The sequence below is a fragment of the Symphodus melops genome (assembly GCF_947650265.1).
Source record: "Symphodus melops genome assembly, chromosome: 9".
NCBI lineage: Eukaryota > Metazoa > Chordata > Actinopteri > Labriformes > Labridae > Symphodus > Symphodus melops.
In genome coordinates this window covers 15,568,838-15,588,598 of record NC_136699.1, presented here as the reverse complement: position 1 = coordinate 15,588,598, position 19,761 = coordinate 15,568,838, and the positions used below count along the sequence as shown (strand labels likewise).

Sequence of the window (19,761 nt, the reverse complement as noted above, 5' to 3'; positions counted from 1 at the left end):
TCACCCAATGTACTGCAAAACAATCTAATACCATTTGTTTCACCATGATATTCTCTTAAAAAATACTTATTGAATTCAATGCAAACTGTCAATGACTTCTTCTGCCTTGATTCGCCTGGAATCGCTTTGGCTGTATTGATACTTTATTTGATTTGGTTGATTGAAGCTTGTGTAGATGTTATTGATGAGGGAGTTATTTGAATCCTTTTGAGCACACAAAAGATGAACTAACTACTTATTAGACGCAGTCAGAGGTCAAGGGGATAATGATCAGAAACTGTATCTACCAACAGTAACATTTACTATATTTCTTTTCTCTCTCACTGATTGAGGATATACATGAAGGTATTGTGGTCAGGAAACTGAACAGATTTAACAAGTTCTCAAAATGTGCAGCATTTAAAATCGCTTACAACATTGTGCTTATCTGGACTAAAAACACTGCGAACAGTTGTGACTGTAAAATGCTACATTCAGTTATCCTTCAGCACAAGAAAAGAAAAAAAACCTTCACTTTAATCGATCCGGGGAACAGCTCCAACATCTCTCTGGAAACACTGACAATCTAAAATAAAGTTACTATTACAGCAGTATATGCAAGTAGATTTACAGTATATTAAACATTGAACACCTTACAGAAATTACAAGACATGATGAGAAAAAGATGCAATGAAATCAAGTCAATGTTGACGAGCATAATAATTAGGTTTTCAACTTTGTAAAATCAACATTTGCATTCATTGGATCAAAGATTTCAACACAGTTGACCCTATAGACCACTTTTAAACGTTTCTTTTTTATCGTTAGGGGATCTTTGTTGACTCCATCTTTTCCCTGATTTTAAATACGTCCAATGATAAATCATGCACGTTGCTGTACCGTATCTCTGGTATGAGCTATCACACTTCAAATACAGTCTGTGTATTAAGTATGCATGTTAAAAACTTTTTACAACAGATAAAACAAAGCAACCTTTTGGATGAGAGCCACCTGCGGACCGTTTCAGAGTCGGTTAACTCTGAAATGAGGGAAACTCTGGGTTTTATGTTTCAAGGGGGGGAGGTCAGTCAAACCCGAGAAAGAGACAGAGCTAAAGATACCTCCCACTCGAGAAAAGGCCTGAGTCAGTTACCATGGTAACTGAGTCTGTGAACCTAACCTGGTCGGGAGCAGGTTTTCTTTCATGAACCCTGAGTTTCTCCGTCTCCTCTTTCAGAGCCAGAAACGCTGCTTCATTTCCTCAATCAGTCCATATCTGATGGTATGTTAGCGATGATTTAGCTTTTCAATAGGCTGTTTCAATACTCTATGTTAGTTAGGCTTTACTATAGCGTATAAAACAAAGTACTGTTGTCGAACATGGCATGTCTGTCCAGTGGAGGAGCCTCGAGATGAAGGAGCTCCATTACTCTGCAGAGAATAAGAGCTGGTGATGTTTATTTAATTAATAAACTAAAGAGGATAAAGGTGAGAGGACATGTCGTCTGTGTGTTTGAATACAGCGTCATGTCGGGGATAAAGATAATGCACATTCAAATAGAAACTGAAGTTCACTGTGTTTAAAATGTCAAATATGATTAAAATATCACCATGAGCCGAGTTTGTTCTTATGTTTCATTTTAAGCTTTTTAAAGTCGCTTTTCTTCTTCTGGATTACATCTAAATGAAAATACACTTTAGGTTTAATACCATTCCACCAGTTTAGACCTGTGATATTATAATTCTGATTAAATATTAAGTGAATAGACTTCATTACATGCTGATTTGAGCAGCTGTTTTCTCCTCCTTCTTTTGCGCTGCAGCAGTGTTACTTTTTTGTCCTCATTAAAACCTGTTCATATTCGCCGTATGTCTGTCTGAAGATGTGGGCAATATTTCCAGATGGTTCAAGTGGGATCAGGTGACAAAAAGAGGATCTCTTTGACCTGCTGCCATGGAGAATCGTAGTCTCGGGGCTCCATTAGTGTTGGCTTTTTATCCTTATAATGCTCGCGCTGAACAACGGGTGAACAAACTCAAATCTGAAACCATAAACTCAGAGTTTCCCACCTGAGGGTAAATCACCTCAGAGCTCAGAAAGGGCCCCAGATATCGAGTCCACAGTTTGCACACACTTTGTCCAAACATCAGACACACACACACTCTTCTCGATAGTGAACGCTGCATGGGAGGAACAGAAGAAAAGTTACGACATCAGACTGCACCTGCGTTGTCAGCTCGATACGAGAGAGCTGTGATGTAACTGCAGATAATAAGTGAGGTTTAATTGTGCCCTATAAAAGCAAAACATAACAGAACACTTTTCCTCAACACTGAACTCTCTTTGAAACACAGACTTCAAATGTATACAATAATACTTCAACAAAACAACCTCTGAAACATTCCACTGTGTGGAAATAATTAAACCTCTTAGGATGCTATGTTCTGGTACAGAAGGTTAATACACGTCTGAGTAAGGCATGAATGACTTATGTGATATTTATATTCCTGGGTCTAACACTGAAGATTAAGGAAAAGGTACATTAGAGCCACTATCTAATTGAATCATTAATAACCTGATTTCTCACAGTGTGCGAGAAAGCCTAGGTGCAATTAAATATACAGTACAATTGTGTTTCCTGTGAATAATGGGTTCAATACCACGACGTGTGTATGAGGAGTGGTTTGTTCATGCATGTTTGGCAAGCAGAATAAATAGAAGTTTAAACACTGATAATTAAGACATCTAATAGCACCGTGTTGGCCCATTATTGGCTGCCAACACCATAGAATCACATTTTTTAGGGTGGATCCCTGGAGAACGGTTTTCAGGTTCATTAAATATTAAAACATTAATATAAGCCTCGTGGCTTGCCGAAGGTCCCTTATTTGGCGGAATCAACTGAATCAAAGAAAGTTTAAAAGCTTTTCATTGACATAACACTGCAACCTATCAGAGGTTTAAAAGTGAATAAGTTCTAAAAAATACTGTTTGGACAGATTTGGCAAATACATGATCTACAGAGGTCTTTGAGTATCCAATGTTTTTAAAATGATTAATGACAAGTAGGTAGTAAATGATCTGACTGCCAACCTCAGGTAGGAGACGATTAACACAGTTTGGCAGCTCCACACAAAGACAAGTTACCAACTTAAAAAAAATACTGCACAAAATAAGTCTACTTAAAAGAACCTCAAATGGGCCAATAAACTGGGACCCACTTTTCCTCGGGCCCAGTTGTAGAATAAAATCTGCTCAAGCAGTTACAATGAAATCAACCATCACACTGACAAAAGCAAACATGTCATTACAGAACAGAGAAAGTGAGAGAGGGCGTCCACAGATATCTATCTTAATGGTGGAAATGAGAAGACACAAACTTAACTTTGGCACACTGAATGAGGAGGGCTGGCAGAGAGACGACTCGGCCTGCAGCTGTGTTATGGCAGTGTTTGGATGAGGGGGGCCACACTCTCATAGCCCTTTGTTGAAGTAGACCCGCTCCACTCCAGGATGGTTGGCCCGAATCTTCTCCTGCAGCTCCGGCTCCAAGCGACTGACTGACATAGAGCTGGAGCCGGCAGAGGAAAAGCAGGGGTTAATGGGTCGAACACATATACTACATGCAGATTATGCAACAGGCAGGAAACTCCTAACGTGTTCAGTGAGAAAGAAGGCTGAGGTCAGTGGCTACAACACGCTGGCCGCTTTTATTTCAAAGTGACGTTTTCAGTGTTGGACTCACCTCTTCTGAGGGAAAAGTGCACAGCACAGTGGAGTAGCAAACACCAGGCTGAAAAAAACAGGAATGAGTATAATTTCAGTTATGATGACACAGGACATGAACAGTTTGGTGTTCAGCCCAACAGAAGTGAGATTTTTGAGACCCATACAGAATTGGTTAAAAAAGGAAACACAATTCATAAATGAATGCTAAAGGGGGGCAATATTGTGATTTTAGCTGAATAATAATACCAATCCATGAAGCATGTGTGCTTGTTTTGCAGCCATATAACAAAATGAAAGTGGTCAAAACCTGCTTTCTTATACAACTAGAGACATTTCATTATAAGGGCAGAATGATAGTAGATTTTTTGTGCCGATATCAATTTCAATACTGAGGAGAAAAAAATCTGATAGGATGAATCAGCCGATGTCTGTCTTTGAAACGTTCCATAGAATATAAAGGCTGCAGCCGGAGTGCTAACCTTCATTGGCTTCGAGTTCAATACAGAACCAAATTCAAAACATTACTTCTTGTTCACAAAGCCCTTAGTGGAATGACCTGCTCATTCACTACAGCCCCATCGGATCCATCAGATCAGCAGGTACGGGTCTACTGAATTGACCTGAAGTCAAGACGAAATCTGGTGATGGTGCATTTAGTTACCATGGTGCAGTTTTGTGACCTGAGGTCGGTTAAAACATTACTTTTCTCTTGTGCCTTTATGTATGTGTGTGTCTGAGAGTGTGTGTCTGTGTGGGGGCTGGGATGCTGCAGGCTCCTTTTACAAATGTGTTTTAGTTTAAAGTAAGCTCTTGAATCCATTTTTGGTTATTTCAATGAGTTTGTATTGCGTTTGTTTAGTCCGTAAAGCACTTTGAGTTTACATGTGTATGAAATATGCTTTACAAATACATTTTCACTAAACTTGAAAGTAACTGAACATGAACGTGGTTCACCACTCGACACTCTGGAGTTTGATAAGGCTTGTGATGATCCATATAGTGTACTCTGCTGGTGACAGCCAGAAAGACAAGGTGTAAATACAATGAAACTCTGGTGAACTAATCCAGTAATATCAGCGCATATCTGCACTCAAATGAGCCAATACTGATAGTCAGTGGATATGCTTATATCGGGCGATATTATCGGCCTGCAGATCAATTGGTCAAGCTCTATTATATTTTACAGTGTGCTCATCTGTGACGCATTGCGACAATCACAGTGCAAATTATTGAGGAGATTATGAGCGAGCAGTTCATGGAGTTCAACTGCAATTTCAGCTCTGACAGACATTAAGGCAAACAGTACCATCCCTAAAAGTAAGTGAGTAAGGTCCTTTACCTGCTTTTTGTAAACATAACGATGAGCATGGTCTTGTTACCTGCTCTTTTGTTAATGTTAACAGACAAACAGTAAGGTCCTTTACCTGCTTTTGTAAAGTGTCTTGAGATAACGCCTGTTATGAATTGACGCTATATAAATAAAGATTGATTGATTGATTGATTAAAAGTCTGCTCCATGCCCTGATGATCTGTTTCTATCAATCAGTGAATTGAAAACTTTATACATTGATAAACTCCATCATACTTTGATCTTTACACTCATACATTAAAAGGACTGGCAATACGCGAAAATGTCTTATCACCAGACCTCAACAACAGAATCATTATCTTGTGACCCTTGTATGTGTGTGTGTGTGTGTGTGTGTGTGTGTGTGTGTGTGTGTGTGTGTGTGTGTGTGTGTGTGTCTGCGCTCCAATCACAGTGATATCATTAAAGCTGAGCTAAAGGAATGCTTCACATGATTGGCAGAGAAAGACGAGACAGGGCCTGAATCTTTCAGTAGAAACTGTTAACAGAACCTCTTCAGGCTACATCATTAAGTTTACAGTGAACTCACTCACTGGGACACAGAACTCACAACAAACCTCAACTCGGTTTTCTTTGATGTTTTAGTAAACTAATAAACCTCCAAGCGCATACTTTTGAGAAGTACCAAGTGACATTTTGATTCCTTGTTTTGAGCAGTTAGGTGGAAATTTCTAAAGGCATTTCACATGAGCTTATCAGGTGGAGCATCTGTGGCGACTCACCAGAATCCCACAAGGCCGACTTGAATGGGTGCACTCATCCATGGGAACTTCTGAAAAGACCAGGCAGAAACACGAGTGAGAGACACAAAAGCAGAGATGAATCCCCTCACGAGAGTGGCCTCATATCTGAGCTGCTTTTCTCTAATGTGATGTGTGAATACTCAAAGGAAACTGAGTTGTATCACAGTAAGTTCCGCTTATTTAACTTTGGTATTTGTGGTATTATCAAAAAAACGTTTTAAAAAAATCCTGAAGCCCTCTGTAGTGTAAAAACTGAAGCAACTAAATAAAAAAAGCCTACCTTCAGAAAGGCCTTCTTCTCCAAATGGTTCATTAAAAACGGGGGGATAGCTGAGAAGACACATAAGATATCAATGTTAGCAATATTTTCACATAATACTGTATTAAAATATCAATAGTCATTAATTTCATGTTTTTCCTATAACTTAAACAGTGCCATAGACAGCTAAAGGGTTTAACAAACCACACATCAAGGACTGAAATTCAACAATAGTCATACCCATTCCTGGAGAAGCCATGAGGATTCTGGAGACCACGACCTGAGAGATAGCCTGCTGTGCAGCATTTGTTGACTCTCCTATCCTGTTGTCGTTCTCGTCTGTGACAGGGATGCCGTGTTGAAGTTCCCTGAAGGCACGGGGCAATAAAAAATTCAATTAACTGACCGTTTGTTAAACCCATGAAGAGGAACGGGCCTTTAATGTCTGTTTATGTCGTGCTGCCTCAAGGTCATAGCCATTATAGGCTGCAATTGTCGACATGATTAAAAACAATGATGTGCTTTGGTTACCTCTGTCTCATCAGCGGGATGTTGATACAGTTAGCAGCAGCTACAGCAGCAAATGGAACAAACCGGCCAATCAGGGGGGAGATGTGCTACAGCAAGGAGAGAGGAGGCATAAAGAGCACACTAATTTAACTCATCAGACGAGTGCAGGCCTGAGGTTCATTACAGGTTATATTTCTGATGTTGTACATGTAGTTTTAGCAACGCAGTGTCACTATAAAAGCAGGAAGGCCGACAAGCTGACACCAGAGCACGACCCTGTAAATAACAAGGCTCTTCTATCACAAAGAGACTATTTGTGCGTCACTCATTTCATTCATGTAGTTGAGGTGGATACATTAAAATGATATCTAAAATGGGGTTACATGAACTGATACCTTTGTTAGTGCATTTAGTCCTAGAGCGGTGGCAACTGCCCCTGTGGTAGCAGACACATAAGCTGTGCCAAGCTGACTGCAAACAAGAGAGTCACTGGTTACATCATGAAACATCACAAGAGAGCTCTGCTGCTTTCAAAGGGTTTAATATGAGCTCATCTCAGTGACAAAAACATAGGTCTCCTACCTGACTGTGATCGGTGCGTCACCGCTCCTGTTGGTGTAATTGACTATTGCGTTGAAAGACTGATTGATCCATTGCCAGAGCAACACAGCTGGAGTCGTCCTTAAGGATTGACAACAGAGGAGTCATGAGCACAAAAAGAGACCACAGAGGAGATGAAGTTTGTTTCCTTAAAATTAAAAATGTCAATTTTTAAGTTGTAATGCTAAAAGTGAGATTTGTTGTGACAGTTTCAAACTTCTGTAAAGAAAATTAAGGTGTCTGAAAAGCTGAGGTCAGGCCTTGTTTTCATTGCGTGATGCGCCAACAACTTTAATAAGATTCGGATTGGCTAAATATAACATCCAAAATGTAGGCTAAATGACAGTAATCTAAAAAAATGAGTAATTAAGAAGAAATGCAGCGACCAACTTAACCTATCTTTTTATCCACACACAGGTGAAAACTCTGCATATATTGTATTAACTCTAGGTGTCAACACTCATATCACACAGATCCTTTAACATTCAGCAAAAATAATAAAGGACATTTTCAACATCTAAAAATACAACATCCCCAAAACAGAAACTATAAGCATCCTCATAAACATTAGTTAGCACAACACTATTTACATTCATTCATGGCTCCTACAGAGTGTTTCACCCTACTCGATGAGTTTAGATTGAAAAACTTTACTGTCCTCAGAGGAAAAACTGCCTTCAGCAAAGACATAGCTCAGTGCAATTTAATGTAACGCTAAGAAAAAAAACACAGCAGCAGCAAGACTGGCAACCAAACAAACATAACAAGTGTTCGAACAAGTATTCTCTATAGGCAGGTACAACACAAAATAAAAATACTAATTTATATATATATATATATATATATATATAATTTATTTAAAACACCTAAATGCCATGAGTTTGTCCTCCTGTCCTCAGCATTGGGCTAGATGTTTGTTCAGCAACGTGACTGAAGTAGAATAAAAGAGAACTCAAAGCGGTTACTTTTGCATCTAACGTCTCTTTAATATCCAACTGAAGGGAGGGAGCTGTTTGTAGTCAGGGGATAGAATCTCAAAACTTGAGTCTGACACTCACTTGTAAAATGTCATCATGCATCCAGTGATGGTCATGTTCATGGGAACCTGCGCCGACATGCGGCCTATCAGGATCATCTTCTCCCCAGTGTCAGGATGGAAAGCTGAGTCAAAAACATATTTGGCTCTCCACAGCTCATCCTCTGTCAGTCCTGGAGACACTATACCTTGCCTAGACGACAGTGAAGGTAACATTTAAAGCACATTCATCTTGTAACGGCATTGAGTTGACATCCTTGTCAATAGCAAATTGCTCCAGCTACTGCAGCTGTTCATTTATTTACCTGTAATCAGTGATGACTTTGTGTGCATGAGCTAGTTGTTCATTGGTGAGTAGGATGTTCCTGGGGTCAGTGACAGTGAAGAAATGTTTAGCCCGACCTACGAATGTACTCTGATCCCACCGGGGCTCCTTGATGTTAATGGAAGTGGAGAGCTCTGCTGCCATGTTTATCTGGAGACAAAAAAAACAGGCGTTACAATAATTGTATAAGTCAGTAACACATTCATGAGGATATCAGTGGAACAGGAGTGCTGAATCTATGAGCACAAATAATCAGTACTGTAACATGTACTTGAATAATGATCTTGACTGATATTTTTTGCAGGACATGGCTCCAGCTCTCACCTCAGGAGTTACAAGCCTCTACTTCTGGTTTTCTTTTGCAGACAATAGTCATTGTAGGAGGACTAGTGAAAATAAAAGCCCCTGTTTGGATTGTCATGGTGCTTATTCAGCATATTGTTGCCATGGTTATGGCTGACCTGACAAGAGGGTTGTGAAGCACTAAATTGCAGAGCCCTTATAGAGGGAGCACACCAACCCCCAAACTATGGCTGAAAACAGCTCTTGGGGAGTGACAAAAGACTCTGCATGAATCTGTGAATAGCTGAGCAAAGCATTGACTTTTATCAACAAAACAACTTATCATGTGAGTGTTTACTGAGCAAGTTATGCAGACACTATTTAATAAAAATAAAAAAAACAGTCCAGATCAACTACAGGGTGACACGAAAGTCAGTGCAAGGAAATTCCACCTGAAATTGCACCAAAGATGGCTGCTGGATTGACAAGAATACATTCTTGTTTTCCAGCGTGCAGGATGCGTGCTGTTCCTTTAAATTGAATTAAACTCCATAGGCTTCTCACGAGGTGACAACAAAGCACCCCTATATTAGTTCATCCAATAAAACCCTGAATCAATGCACATTTTAAGAAATGGTTAATGGACACACCGTGTTGTAAATGGTATTAATAATATTAATGATAGCTTCATGAGCAATAAAGGTCATATCAGACGAATGAACTTTGGACTAAAGTGGCCTCTGATCTACAAACCTTCAACGGCTTCTGCCCTCACTCTTAGCCAATCAAAGGCGGCCTGCGTGGCTACACATTAACCTGCAATTCACATCACCTCTTTGCATTTTTTCCCACAGAAAAATAGCCTAACACCTAATTTAAACCGTGATTTCTTTACTAGGTAACATTTGTTTTGCACTGGACAATTCTGTTTGTGGTCGCAGGCAAAAAAACAAAAACAACAGGCTCCCTGACTGGATACGGTTAATTGTTCAGCCTGCCGTAGACCAGTCAAATCTGGACTGTGACTGGAGGTGTTGTTGCATCTGCACAATGCGATTTCACGTTCAGTAAATGGCAGAAATAAAGGGAATAGCATCAATTTAAAACGACTAATTAAGCATGGCATCTGTCCAGCCCGATAATTGTCCAGCTGTGCGCTCCAGATTCAACTAGTATCCGCCTGCCACATCCACATATCCAGCGGACTGCCAAAGCAGTCTAACGACAGTTTCCCCGGAGCTCACACACCAAGTGCATGCTGCTCTTTACTAAGTCCACTGCTTACTGGATCCATTTTAGAAATACAGGTTACTTACTGCACTGTGGGCTCCAGCGGTTCGCAAGAGGTGTCCCTGAAAGGATGCAGCCAGCTAATTTGACATGCAGCAGCGTCACAGCACAAATAGGCACATCCCCCAGTGTCAGGAAGCACGGCGACAAAATAAAAGTCCTACCTCAAAGAAGCACCTGACTCTGGAAACAAAATACGCATGCATGATAATAAATTACCATTTAAGAAAAGGAAGATAAGAACAAACAAAGACCTTTTAAAAAAACTGCTATTTCTGGGTGCACGTGAGCTGAAATGTTTGTTTTATTTCATGCTGAACGTCAAATGAGGCTTTTATTTTCAGAGGTTAACTGAGCCTTACATCCGTCAGTGCTCCGACATTTTCGTCACATTGACTCAATGGTAGTAAATCATTAATAACAGGTAAAACTTTGGATTTACACATACACGACTTTATTTACACCTGCTTGATATTATAAGGGATAATAATGTAGTGGTAAAAATAGAGAGTTTGAAAGAAACATTCTTTGGTTCATGCGAAATAAATATAAAGCATATGGAAAACAGAACACAAACATAAACCACAACAAAATGCAAAATAATACTCCTTTTAGGTTTTAAATGTAAAATAAACCGAATGCCTGTATAGGAAAAGAAAACCAAGATTACCCATTTTTCTGCACACATATATAGATTGACATTAAGTTTTTTGTAGCATCTGATTCCATCTAGTGGTGGCTGGTGAGAGGGATCATGCCACAAACTATACCTAGAGAAAATGAATGACGAAGCACTTGTCTTTATTTTGTATATCTGTGACTGAAAAACAGTAAGTTCATTAGTTTTCTACAACTGACATAATTTATACCAATATTGCCTATTTTAATGAATTACATTTATTCCCATGACATACAAAGCAGAAAGAGAGCTACTTTTACTATAACAGGGTATTAAAAAAAAGAACAGTCTTTCAGTTCTGTGTGATAAAAATCAAATACAAAAGTGCAAATTGAACAGATTCATTACCAGAAGTCCACCCCTAACACACTTACACAAAATAAACAGTTGTGCTTCAGTTACAAAAAATAAAATAAAACAGTTCACGTTGAATTACTGCAACCTTTACTTTGAGGCCATGCCAAGTGGAAGATGCAGACAGATACTGTATATGGATACACACTGGTCACCACCAACACTCTAACAGAAAGATTTAGCCATTAATCTGAGCATTAGTTCATCCATGTTTCCTGACAAACCAGCATGTTATGTGACAGTATGGTTCATAGTAGCAATAATCCATAGCAATAAAAACATCATGCACAGAGAGGAGAAGTTGAAAGGATGGTTTTCTTTAGCTAGATGTGTTAGTTTCAATGTCATTGTGATTATGGCACACTTCTGTTTTGGTCCATTCGGTTATGAATGCTGCATTTTCATGTTGCTTGTGATCTTTACAGGAAATAGTCCGGTGTACGCCGCGTCACATGTGGCTCTCCTCTGCGTGGTGCAGGATCAAACTGAAGGCTGAGACAGGCAAAGACAGAATTCAACTCCCAGTTTGAGATGAAGAAAAGTTCAAACAGTGAAATCAAAATGATTTACTTACAAAGAGTATTTCAATGTGTCATCAAGTTCCATGATTGCTGCCTGGTTTCCACAACGATAACAATAATTTGGTGCACTGAAGATGGTCACTACATTGCGGTCATGGCACCAATTATAACCCTAGATCAAGAGAATACTTGCACGTTACCTTTGTATATTTTACATCATATTACAAGAACTAGACTCTCTAAGGGAAAAGGTTGAATTACTTTGAGAAACTAAACTAAGTAGAAGTACCTCCATCACCAGCTGGTGGGCTCTTGAAACCAAAGTCAGGCCGTTTGCGTGGTTGAAAGTCTCTGAAATGTCCTGCCCAAAGGTGTAACCAGCACCTCGGGGTGAGATACCCCAGCCACCACGATCATCTGGGTCTGACCATAACAAGTCACACATTGGACCCTGAAATGTGAGAAAAACAACTACTGTTTAGTCAACAAGACAAGCTCAATAAAAAAACCCCCATCACATTTTAGAACTGCAGTTGTGTGCAATAATAACATCAACTTTGTTAGGGCAGCAACTTCTAACTATTCACAATAACGATCAGTCTAAATTTGAGTTTATTCTTTATCGCTTGATCTAAAAAAAATGTACCATCACAATTTCTCAAAGCTCACTTAAAGTTCTTGTAGGAATAAGAAGAAAAAAACAACTATGATATTTGAAAGTCTTGTAGCTCTACTTTTCCTCAATTATTAATAACTCACTTGGATTACTACAGATTACCTTTTTACTTTTTGAGCTGTAAACTCGAGACACAGATCTGTTAAATATGTCAGTATCGCAACAGTAATGTTGTTGGTGCATTCTTGCAGCTACATACACAACATAACTCCTTAAAATAAATGTTTAAAGATAAATATGTCAGAGGAATACATCATTTAAGGGAGCTTTAAGGGAATAATTTACCTCATGAGGAACCTCCTGCAGGCGATCCAGCGCTCTGATGTGTTCCAGTGTGTCTATTGAAGGGGACAGTCCTCCATGGAGGCAGAAAATCTTAAAGACGTAAAAGAAACAAATCAGTCTTTTCTGTTCTTTTTTTTTTGGGGGGGGGGTCAATTTTTGCAGCTGAACAGAGTCAGGAAACCCTGGAAGGGAGTGGGTGATGCTGCTAAGGGGCCGAAAGGGCCGAAGCAAGACCTGAACCCTGCTGACAAAAAATAAAGGTCTACAGCCTCTGCACATGATATAACAGCAAAGCTATCCAAGCGTCCACGCTGTAGATCACATGCACACATCTTAACACACACACACACACACACAATCTTACCTGGTTATCTACGAGTGCAGTAAGGGGCAGATAGTCAAACAGATCTGTGAAGTACTTCCAAACGTTGGCATTCCCATATTTTCTTAAGCATTCGTCGTAGAAGCCGTAAACTTGTGTGATCTGTCTGCTCTCATGGTTCCCTCTGAGAATTGTGATTCTTTCACGGAACCGTACCTACAAAAAAAAAAAAAAGGGGGCACGCATTGACAAAAATAACATTATCCTTTCCTTAACTCCAAATACAGTATTATGCCTACTCGTTTCTCATTCAACATGATGTGCAAATATATATTTTACCTTAAGAGACACCAACAGAGTTACAGTCTCCACAGAATAGTAACCTCTGTCCACATAATCTCCCATGAAGAGGTAGTTAGTGTCTGGAGACTTCCCCCCGATCTTAAACAGCTCCATGAGGTCATGAAACTGACCATGCACATCTCCGCAGACTGTCACAGGGCATCTCACCTCCTGCACATTGGACTCCTTGGTCAGGATCTCTTTAGCCTAGGAAAACAGGATGAGTATGGTGCAATCAAGAAATACAAAATGGCATTGTTTTTTTCCTCTTTCTCAAAAACCATTAAAGCATTGAAAAACTGAATATTCATCCTATATCAGGCATTGAAGTCTACAGCATATAATAAGTTTGCCATGGTAGTGTCAGTGTACTCCAGTGAAGAAGACGCACCAGGAGTGGGCGTAGCTAGAGGAAGCATATTTGCAGGCATGTCCCTCCATCTTCTTGGCGAGTGGAGTCCCTTAAAAATATACTGCAGCTACAGCTGAACGGTGCATTAGCTGACAACAGGCCTGGAAATACTTCTACAAACAATTCAGGAGATGTAGCAGCTAAGGTTCCGCTAGCATGAGGGGAAAGCTAATGACTGATAGCTGCGCCGCCTTCCTGCGCAAACCAACCTTACCTTTTCACACAGGACTTTAACCTGGTTCTCTGATAGCTGTTTGCACTCATTCAGTTGTTCAATCCATCCGTCCAACTCCTTAGTAAACGACTTGTCATCCATGCCTGGTTCTCCGTCAGCTAATGAGCCCGAACAGCTTTGCAGTCCGCCAGGAAAACCTGTCGCTGTTTAGTTGGGTTTTTGACGGCCCGGCTGCAGCGCTTCGTCCTCGTAGGCTCCTCGGTCACTCGCTTCGCGTGTGAGTGTGCGTGTATGTTTGTGTATGCACGCGCGCATACGTGTGTGTGTGTGTGTGTGTGTGTGTGTGCTGCACGCAAACGTATGCGTCAGCTGGCGTGCGTTTGGTGGGGACGAAAACCTGTAGTTCACATGGCACAGACAGGATACACTTCCTTTTCACATCACACAATGAGCATTTAGTGTCCCTGAGGAAAAAAATAAAACAATCTCAACAAACTATCAGACCCAACAGTGACAACTGTGCTCACGAGGCAGAGCAACACGTCTTACTGACGTCATTGCATCCCTTTATTCACCCAAGTTGAACAAAATTAGTCTTACATTGTTGACAGGCTATGTGTTTGTTTGCATGGATGCCCAGTCTCTAAATAAGACGAGGATTTGTATTGCATAATAAAAAATATTATTTTAAAATAGTGATTTAATATGTCTGGATTATGGAAGATAAAGTTTTTGTTACTAAGGACTTATTTTGGACTGAACACTTATTGTCTCAAAATAAGAACTTTCATATTGCTAAAATGAGAACAACTTATCAAAATGAAGATTAATAATGATTATGAAGATCTTCATACATCCCTAATTTCAAAATGTTTGGATGTTGTGAAATGTGTAACAAACTATAATGGGAACACACTTTTTGAATTCATATAGCTAAAACACAACATGTAGACTTCATTTTCAAAAAGTTGTTTTTGAAATATTAAATGGCCATTTTGAATTCATTGCTATAGCAACAGATTTGTGTGTGATATATGGACCGCATATAGAAGAGCATGTTGTTTAATGCGCAAATGGTTTGACATTGTCTTACTAAAATAAGCAAAGTCTTACGTGAAAAATAAATTGCCTATTTGGCAACATATTGCTCAAAAATCTGAATAACATTTACCATGGGTGACCTTATAAATGTGCAGGTAACCTATGCCATGTGCAGTAGCCTGTTATACCATGTAGGCCTACCATCATGGGCGCTGGCTTTTAAACTACATACTTTAACAAGCTGCATGGTCCCTCTCTTATTTAGCCCAGAGAACTATGTGCCCGGGATTCTAAACAGAAAGTGAAAATCTGATTCTTCAGACTTCATAACAATGATACGATTTATTCATAATGCAACTTACATTTCAAATAAAATCTCGAAGTGCTACCATAATAAAAAACAAAAAAACAATGGTAAAGAGTCAGACAGTTAAAATCAGGCAGAGTTAAAAACCTGAGCATAAAAAAGATATAAAAGGAGTGGTGAGGGACAGGGTTTTTTTCTATGCACAAACTCCTACAAACAGAAGGATGGCCTTTTACTGTACCATTTAAAACTGAAGATACACAATGTTGTAGAATTGTAGTGATATCAGAGTAAACACGAATGACAAAAATCATTAAGTTACCCTACATGCTGTGAAGAAAACCCACAATTTTTAATTAATTTGCAAGACACAAGTTAATGAGTTGAAGGAGTAAAAGTGTTTGCTATGTTGATATTAGCTGCAACTGGTTAGCTCAGAATGCATGAGGCCTTATCAGCTGAGTGATCGGACCTAGAGCCAGAGGCACTAAGAGTGAAAATGATTTAACTCTTAACTAGCACGACAGCTTTTTACCACTTGGATTTAAAGTGTATCGATACAATAAGCCTCTATTTTGAGATGAAATCACAATGTTGAGCCTACTAAACAATTATTTGGGGAAATGTAATACTTGGGGAAAATATCCACTCAGTATTTTGTAAGTAATAATCGTCAAAAGATAGGGAGTATAATTATTTAGAAGTACGTTTTGACTTGTGATCACTCTTAATCATTTGATGACTAACTTGTAATACTTTTGAGGTCTCAAAGGCAGAAGGGGAGTTGCGCCTCCTTAGTGTTTGCTTGGTGCAGGCTACTGCCCTCTACTGGCAGAATCAGGAACAGTCAGGACAACAGCTGAAATGAAATTTGTGGAGGGGTTTTGTAAATATTTAGAAACAGTTTCTCTATTCATAGAAAACATTTACAAAATAGTAGCCCATGTAATCATTAAGCCCAGAACGGTTGTTTGTAAGCTCACAAAATTGACTAACTGTAACACTGCTGTCAAGATTAATTTCATACATATTTAATAGCCTAGGCCTACATTTTTTTCAGCCTAATCGCCTGTAATTTTGACGGAACAAACGATTAATAATGGGCAAACAAACACTTCAGTCTCTTTAAGGTCAGTTTGGAAAGTAGCCTATTGTAGCCCCACAACAAAAACAGTTATCAGTAAATAACATGACTCTCAGACTTAGTTAGTTAACGCAAAACCTCAGTTTGTTGTGGCTGAAACACAACTCATGTATTTTAATAATCCGGTTATTAAGTTAGGCTACTAATGAAATCAATTACCTTTTTTTGTAATTTGTGGACCTAAATTTTAGGTCCACAGTATCCAATATTCAGGTCCTAAATGTTGGATACCTACTTTAAAAATAAAGTACAACACTATTTAGACTACAGATGGTTCTTCATAACTTGCGAGCTAAAATGCGTCTGAACATTGATGGTAGCAAGAAGATTAACTTTTCAATCCATGTGTCCCTTTGATAGCCTTATTTTTATTTTATTTTTACCTGTGTCAGAACCATAATAGACTGAAAAATAGGTCAGAACGCGCCAAATCTAAAAGACTACATAACCCACAAGAAGAGAGTCCGCGAGACGGTTTCCTCTCAAACGCACATGCGCAGTTGAGTCTTTCTACTTTGGACAGCTGTAGGAGAAAATGGCAGCACTCATGCTAGGACAGCAGGTACGACATTCAATGATTTTTGTCATTTAAGTCCTCCATTCATACTCCTAACCCTGTTCTGTATAAGGTAAAAACATGTATTATGTAGTTAATGTGCCCTGGAGACGAGGGGGGCTGTATTGAATGTCAAACAAATTCACACGAGGATTTGCACTTGAATGACTGCTAACGTTAGCTTGCAAGCTAGCTGTCTTTAACGTAAATGGTACAGAGCGTGCAAAAAACCCCAACAAGTTAATCAGCTAAAAAGTCGTGTTTTCCCTGTGCTGATTTGATACATTTTCTGTTTTTTAGGTCCGTCAGTTCAGCACGTCTGTGACCAGACCGGTTGCTAAACTGATGAGGGTAAATGAAGTTAACGTTGTTTAACGCTGCAGGCAGATTTGATCATAATATGTCACTGTAATTTGATAAATGGGATGTGTTTATCTCCCTCTAGCCCCCCATCCAGGTGTATGGCGTTGAGGGCCGCTATGCCACCGCTCTGTTCTCAGCTGCCAGTAAGCAGAAAAAACTGGACCAGGTGGAGAAGGAGCTGGGAAATGTCTCTGTAAGTCCAACAGAGACCTGGAAGCAGTGTTGTCCTCAACACTTCACTCTTAGTTATCTCTTTTTATATATTCAGAAATGTAATTGGTAAAAAAAAATTAAAAGTCTTAATCAGATATGGTTTTTAACTTAATATTTAAGTTTAATACAAATTATTCAATGCACGCCACTTCTAACCAGCTGTTTTAATACACACACACACACACACACACACACATATAGTTAGTTGTCTTTTACTGTTGTTTCTTTTCTTCTTCAGAACATGATCAAAGACTCCAAGCTTTCAAGCATTGTAATGAATCCTCATGTCAAGCGCAGTCTCAAGATGAAGATCTTTGGAGATGCTCTTGCGAAGGCTAAGGTTTCCCCCATCACTGTCAACCTCATCAGTAAGTAGTGTTGATGTAATGCTGCTCTATTTGTTCATATATATCTCTTTGTTATGCTTCTCATAATAGTCCCATACACACTAAGGGTTTTTGCATCTGCCTTAGCTTTGCACTATCTAGATGATAGCCTGGAGTGTAGACATTTAAGTGACATTTACTTGTTTATTGTAGGTGTAGAGGCAAAAGGAAGCAGACGAAACAAATATTTATTTCTAAGCAATTTTACGTGCGCTTACGAATTATGTGACTTATAATGGCCATAGAACACCAACACACATGAAGTACATCGTAAAATTATTAGGAAATCAGACTTTAATTTTTTTTTCTATGTAATGAATTTGCTTTGGTGTCCGTGACCCCTGGAGGACTTGTGGAGGTCACATTGAGCTTACGATTGTCAGACCTAAAGATTAAACCTGCATGACAGACCTACAAACCATTCTGTTGTGTGTAGGGCTTTTTAAGTAAAGGATCGGCAATGTGCAAGGATTTAGTTCAGCAGGAGTTCATATGTGGCCGAGTGGTTAGTTTACAGTATTGTCCTTGAAGCGGACTGCCTGGTTTTGAATCCGGCCTGTGTCTCCTTTCCTGCATGTTATTCCCCACTCTCTCGCTAGACTCCAATTTTCCATTGACAAATCTCTACAAAATAAAAAATGTTAAATGTTAATAATACTACTAGTTTTTGCCTATTTTATAATTCACATTTGTAGACTTAAAGCTGCATTGGAAGCAGTATTGCTATCTTAAGCCATCGGTTAAATAAAATGTGTTTGTGCATCAGAACATGTTTGATGGAATCACAAACAACATATTACTCAAACTAAACTGATGTGAGAAAATGTGAACACTTTTATCTCACCACATTATTTTCTAAACTCAGGGCTGTTTTTTTGTGCTGCACAGACGCAAGTCGTACGTCACATGGCAATACATCTTCTTTTTTTGTTTTGTAGATGTTCTGGCTGATAATGGTCGTCTCCCCTTAACTGGGAGCGTTATCAGCGCTTTTGAAAAGATGATGAGCGCACACCGTGGAGAGGTCATCTGCTCCGTTACTACTGCTCAGGTATGAAATAAATGAACAAGCATGTAAGAAAATCCTTGTTCAGTCTCCAACACGTAAAAAATCTTTGCCTCCATTAACATCATTATATTATGTCTTTCACTTATAAATAATGGATTGTTATTTTTATTGCAATCTCTCTCTCTCTCTCTCTCTCTCTCTCTCTCTCTCTCTCTCTCTCTCTCTCTCTCTCTCTCTCTCTCTCTCTCTCTATATATATATATATATATATATATATATATATATATATATATATATATATATACACTTATCCATTACAGCCTTTAGATGCAGCTAATCTTGCTGAGCTGAAAGTAGCTCTCAACGGCTTCCTTCAGAAGGGTGAAACTATCAAACTTGAAACAAAGGTATTGTGTCATCGCAACTCCAAGAAACATTTAAATAACCACTCAGCAGTTTTTATAACTGTCTAACCACAAACAATGAATTTAACTGTTATTGTTTGTTTTTCTCCTAGTCGGATCCTTCAATCCTGGGTGGCATGATCGTCAGTATCGGAGACCAGTATGTTGACATGTCCACCAAAACAAAGATTCAGAAGCTGACCAAGCTCATCAAGGAAACTTAAGTCCTGTGGACTGATTTTGAAAATGATTGGAAACAACCATTGGGGGAAATGCTGATAAATGTATATTGCTACCTGTTCTAGCACTGCAGTTGCTCCATTGATCCAGTGTCTGTTCAGGTTGATGTAATAAAACACATTAATAAAATACAAAAATGGAAGCTGATCTGGTATTGTCATTAATCTTTGTTTTTACTGTGCTACTTACACTGTTTCTAGACCAGTGAT

General features: G+C 39.1%; 3 protein-coding genes across 3 annotated transcripts; 1 reads left to right on the top strand and 2 right to left on the bottom strand.

The window, feature by feature from the left end:
* Positions 1 to 2,012: 2,012 nt before the first annotated feature.
* sfxn1 (sideroflexin 1) lies at positions 2,013 to 10,276 on the bottom strand. The gene is made up of 11 exons (XM_079352961.1): positions 10,150 to 10,276; positions 8,532 to 8,701; positions 8,249 to 8,419; positions 7,173 to 7,271; positions 6,986 to 7,061; positions 6,612 to 6,697; positions 6,321 to 6,448; positions 6,102 to 6,151; positions 5,801 to 5,850; positions 3,726 to 3,773; positions 2,013 to 3,551 (listed from the first exon to the last, which is right to left on the bottom strand). The coding sequence occupies exons 2-11, from the start codon at positions 8,693 to 8,695 to the stop codon at positions 3,455 to 3,457; spliced, it is 969 nt and encodes a 322-aa protein (XP_079209087.1). The 5' UTR covers positions 8,696 to 8,701; positions 10,150 to 10,276; the 3' UTR covers positions 2,013 to 3,454.
* Positions 10,277 to 10,907: 631 nt separating this feature from the next.
* LOC306829790 (serine/threonine-protein phosphatase 2A catalytic subunit alpha isoform-like) lies at positions 10,908 to 14,406 on the bottom strand. Its single transcript, XM_079352962.1, has 7 exons — positions 13,929 to 14,406; positions 13,300 to 13,509; positions 13,003 to 13,176; positions 12,639 to 12,728; positions 11,967 to 12,128; positions 11,731 to 11,849; positions 10,908 to 11,648 (listed from the first exon to the last, which is right to left on the bottom strand). Exons 1-7 carry the CDS (start codon positions 14,028 to 14,030, stop codon positions 11,576 to 11,578), a joined length of 930 nt encoding a protein of 309 aa, XP_079209088.1. The 5' UTR covers positions 14,031 to 14,406; the 3' UTR covers positions 10,908 to 11,575.
* A 2,434-nt stretch (positions 14,407 to 16,840) lies between these two features.
* Positions 16,841 to 19,699, top strand: atp5po (ATP synthase peripheral stalk subunit OSCP). Its single transcript, XM_079352685.1, has 7 exons — positions 16,841 to 16,943; positions 17,238 to 17,288; positions 17,383 to 17,493; positions 17,752 to 17,881; positions 18,838 to 18,950; positions 19,229 to 19,315; positions 19,426 to 19,699. The coding sequence occupies exons 1-7, from the start codon at positions 16,917 to 16,919 to the stop codon at positions 19,534 to 19,536; spliced, it is 630 nt and encodes a 209-aa protein (XP_079208811.1). The 5' UTR covers positions 16,841 to 16,916; the 3' UTR covers positions 19,537 to 19,699.
* The last annotated feature ends 62 nt before the right edge of the window (positions 19,700 to 19,761 follow it).

Excerpts from the sequence above, each read along its gene's own strand:
- LOC306829790 (XM_079352962.1), bottom strand. The coding sequence starts at position 14,030 with ATGGATGACAAGTCGTTTACTAAGGAGTTGGACGGATGGATTGAACAA. Across the intron at positions 13,510-13,928 it reads TTAAAGTCCTGTGTGAAAAG|GCTAAAGAGATCCTGACCAA; the intron begins GTAAGGTTGGTT and ends CTGTTTTCCTAG. Across the intron at positions 13,177-13,299 it reads CTCTGTTGGTGTCTCTTAAG|GTACGGTTCCGTGAAAGAAT; the intron begins GTAAAATATATA and ends TTTTTTTTGTAG.
- sfxn1 (XM_079352961.1), bottom strand. The coding sequence starts at position 8,695 with ATGGCAGCAGAGCTCTCCACTTCCATTAACATCAAGGAGCCCCGGTGG. Across the intron at positions 7,062-7,172 it reads GACGCACCGATCACAGTCAG|TCAGCTTGGCACAGCTTATG; the intron begins GTAGGAGACCTA and ends TCTTGTTTGCAG. Across the intron at positions 6,698-6,985 it reads GACTAAATGCACTAACAAAG|CACATCTCCCCCCTGATTGG; the intron begins GTATCAGTTCAT and ends TCCTTGCTGTAG.
- atp5po (XM_079352685.1), top strand. The coding sequence starts at position 16,917 with ATGGCAGCACTCATGCTAGGACAGCAG. Across the intron at positions 17,494-17,751 it reads AGGAGCTGGGAAATGTCTCT|AACATGATCAAAGACTCCAA; the intron begins GTAAGTCCAACA and ends TTTCTTCTTCAG. Across the intron at positions 18,951-19,228 it reads GCTCCGTTACTACTGCTCAG|CCTTTAGATGCAGCTAATCT; the intron begins GTATGAAATAAA and ends TATCCATTACAG.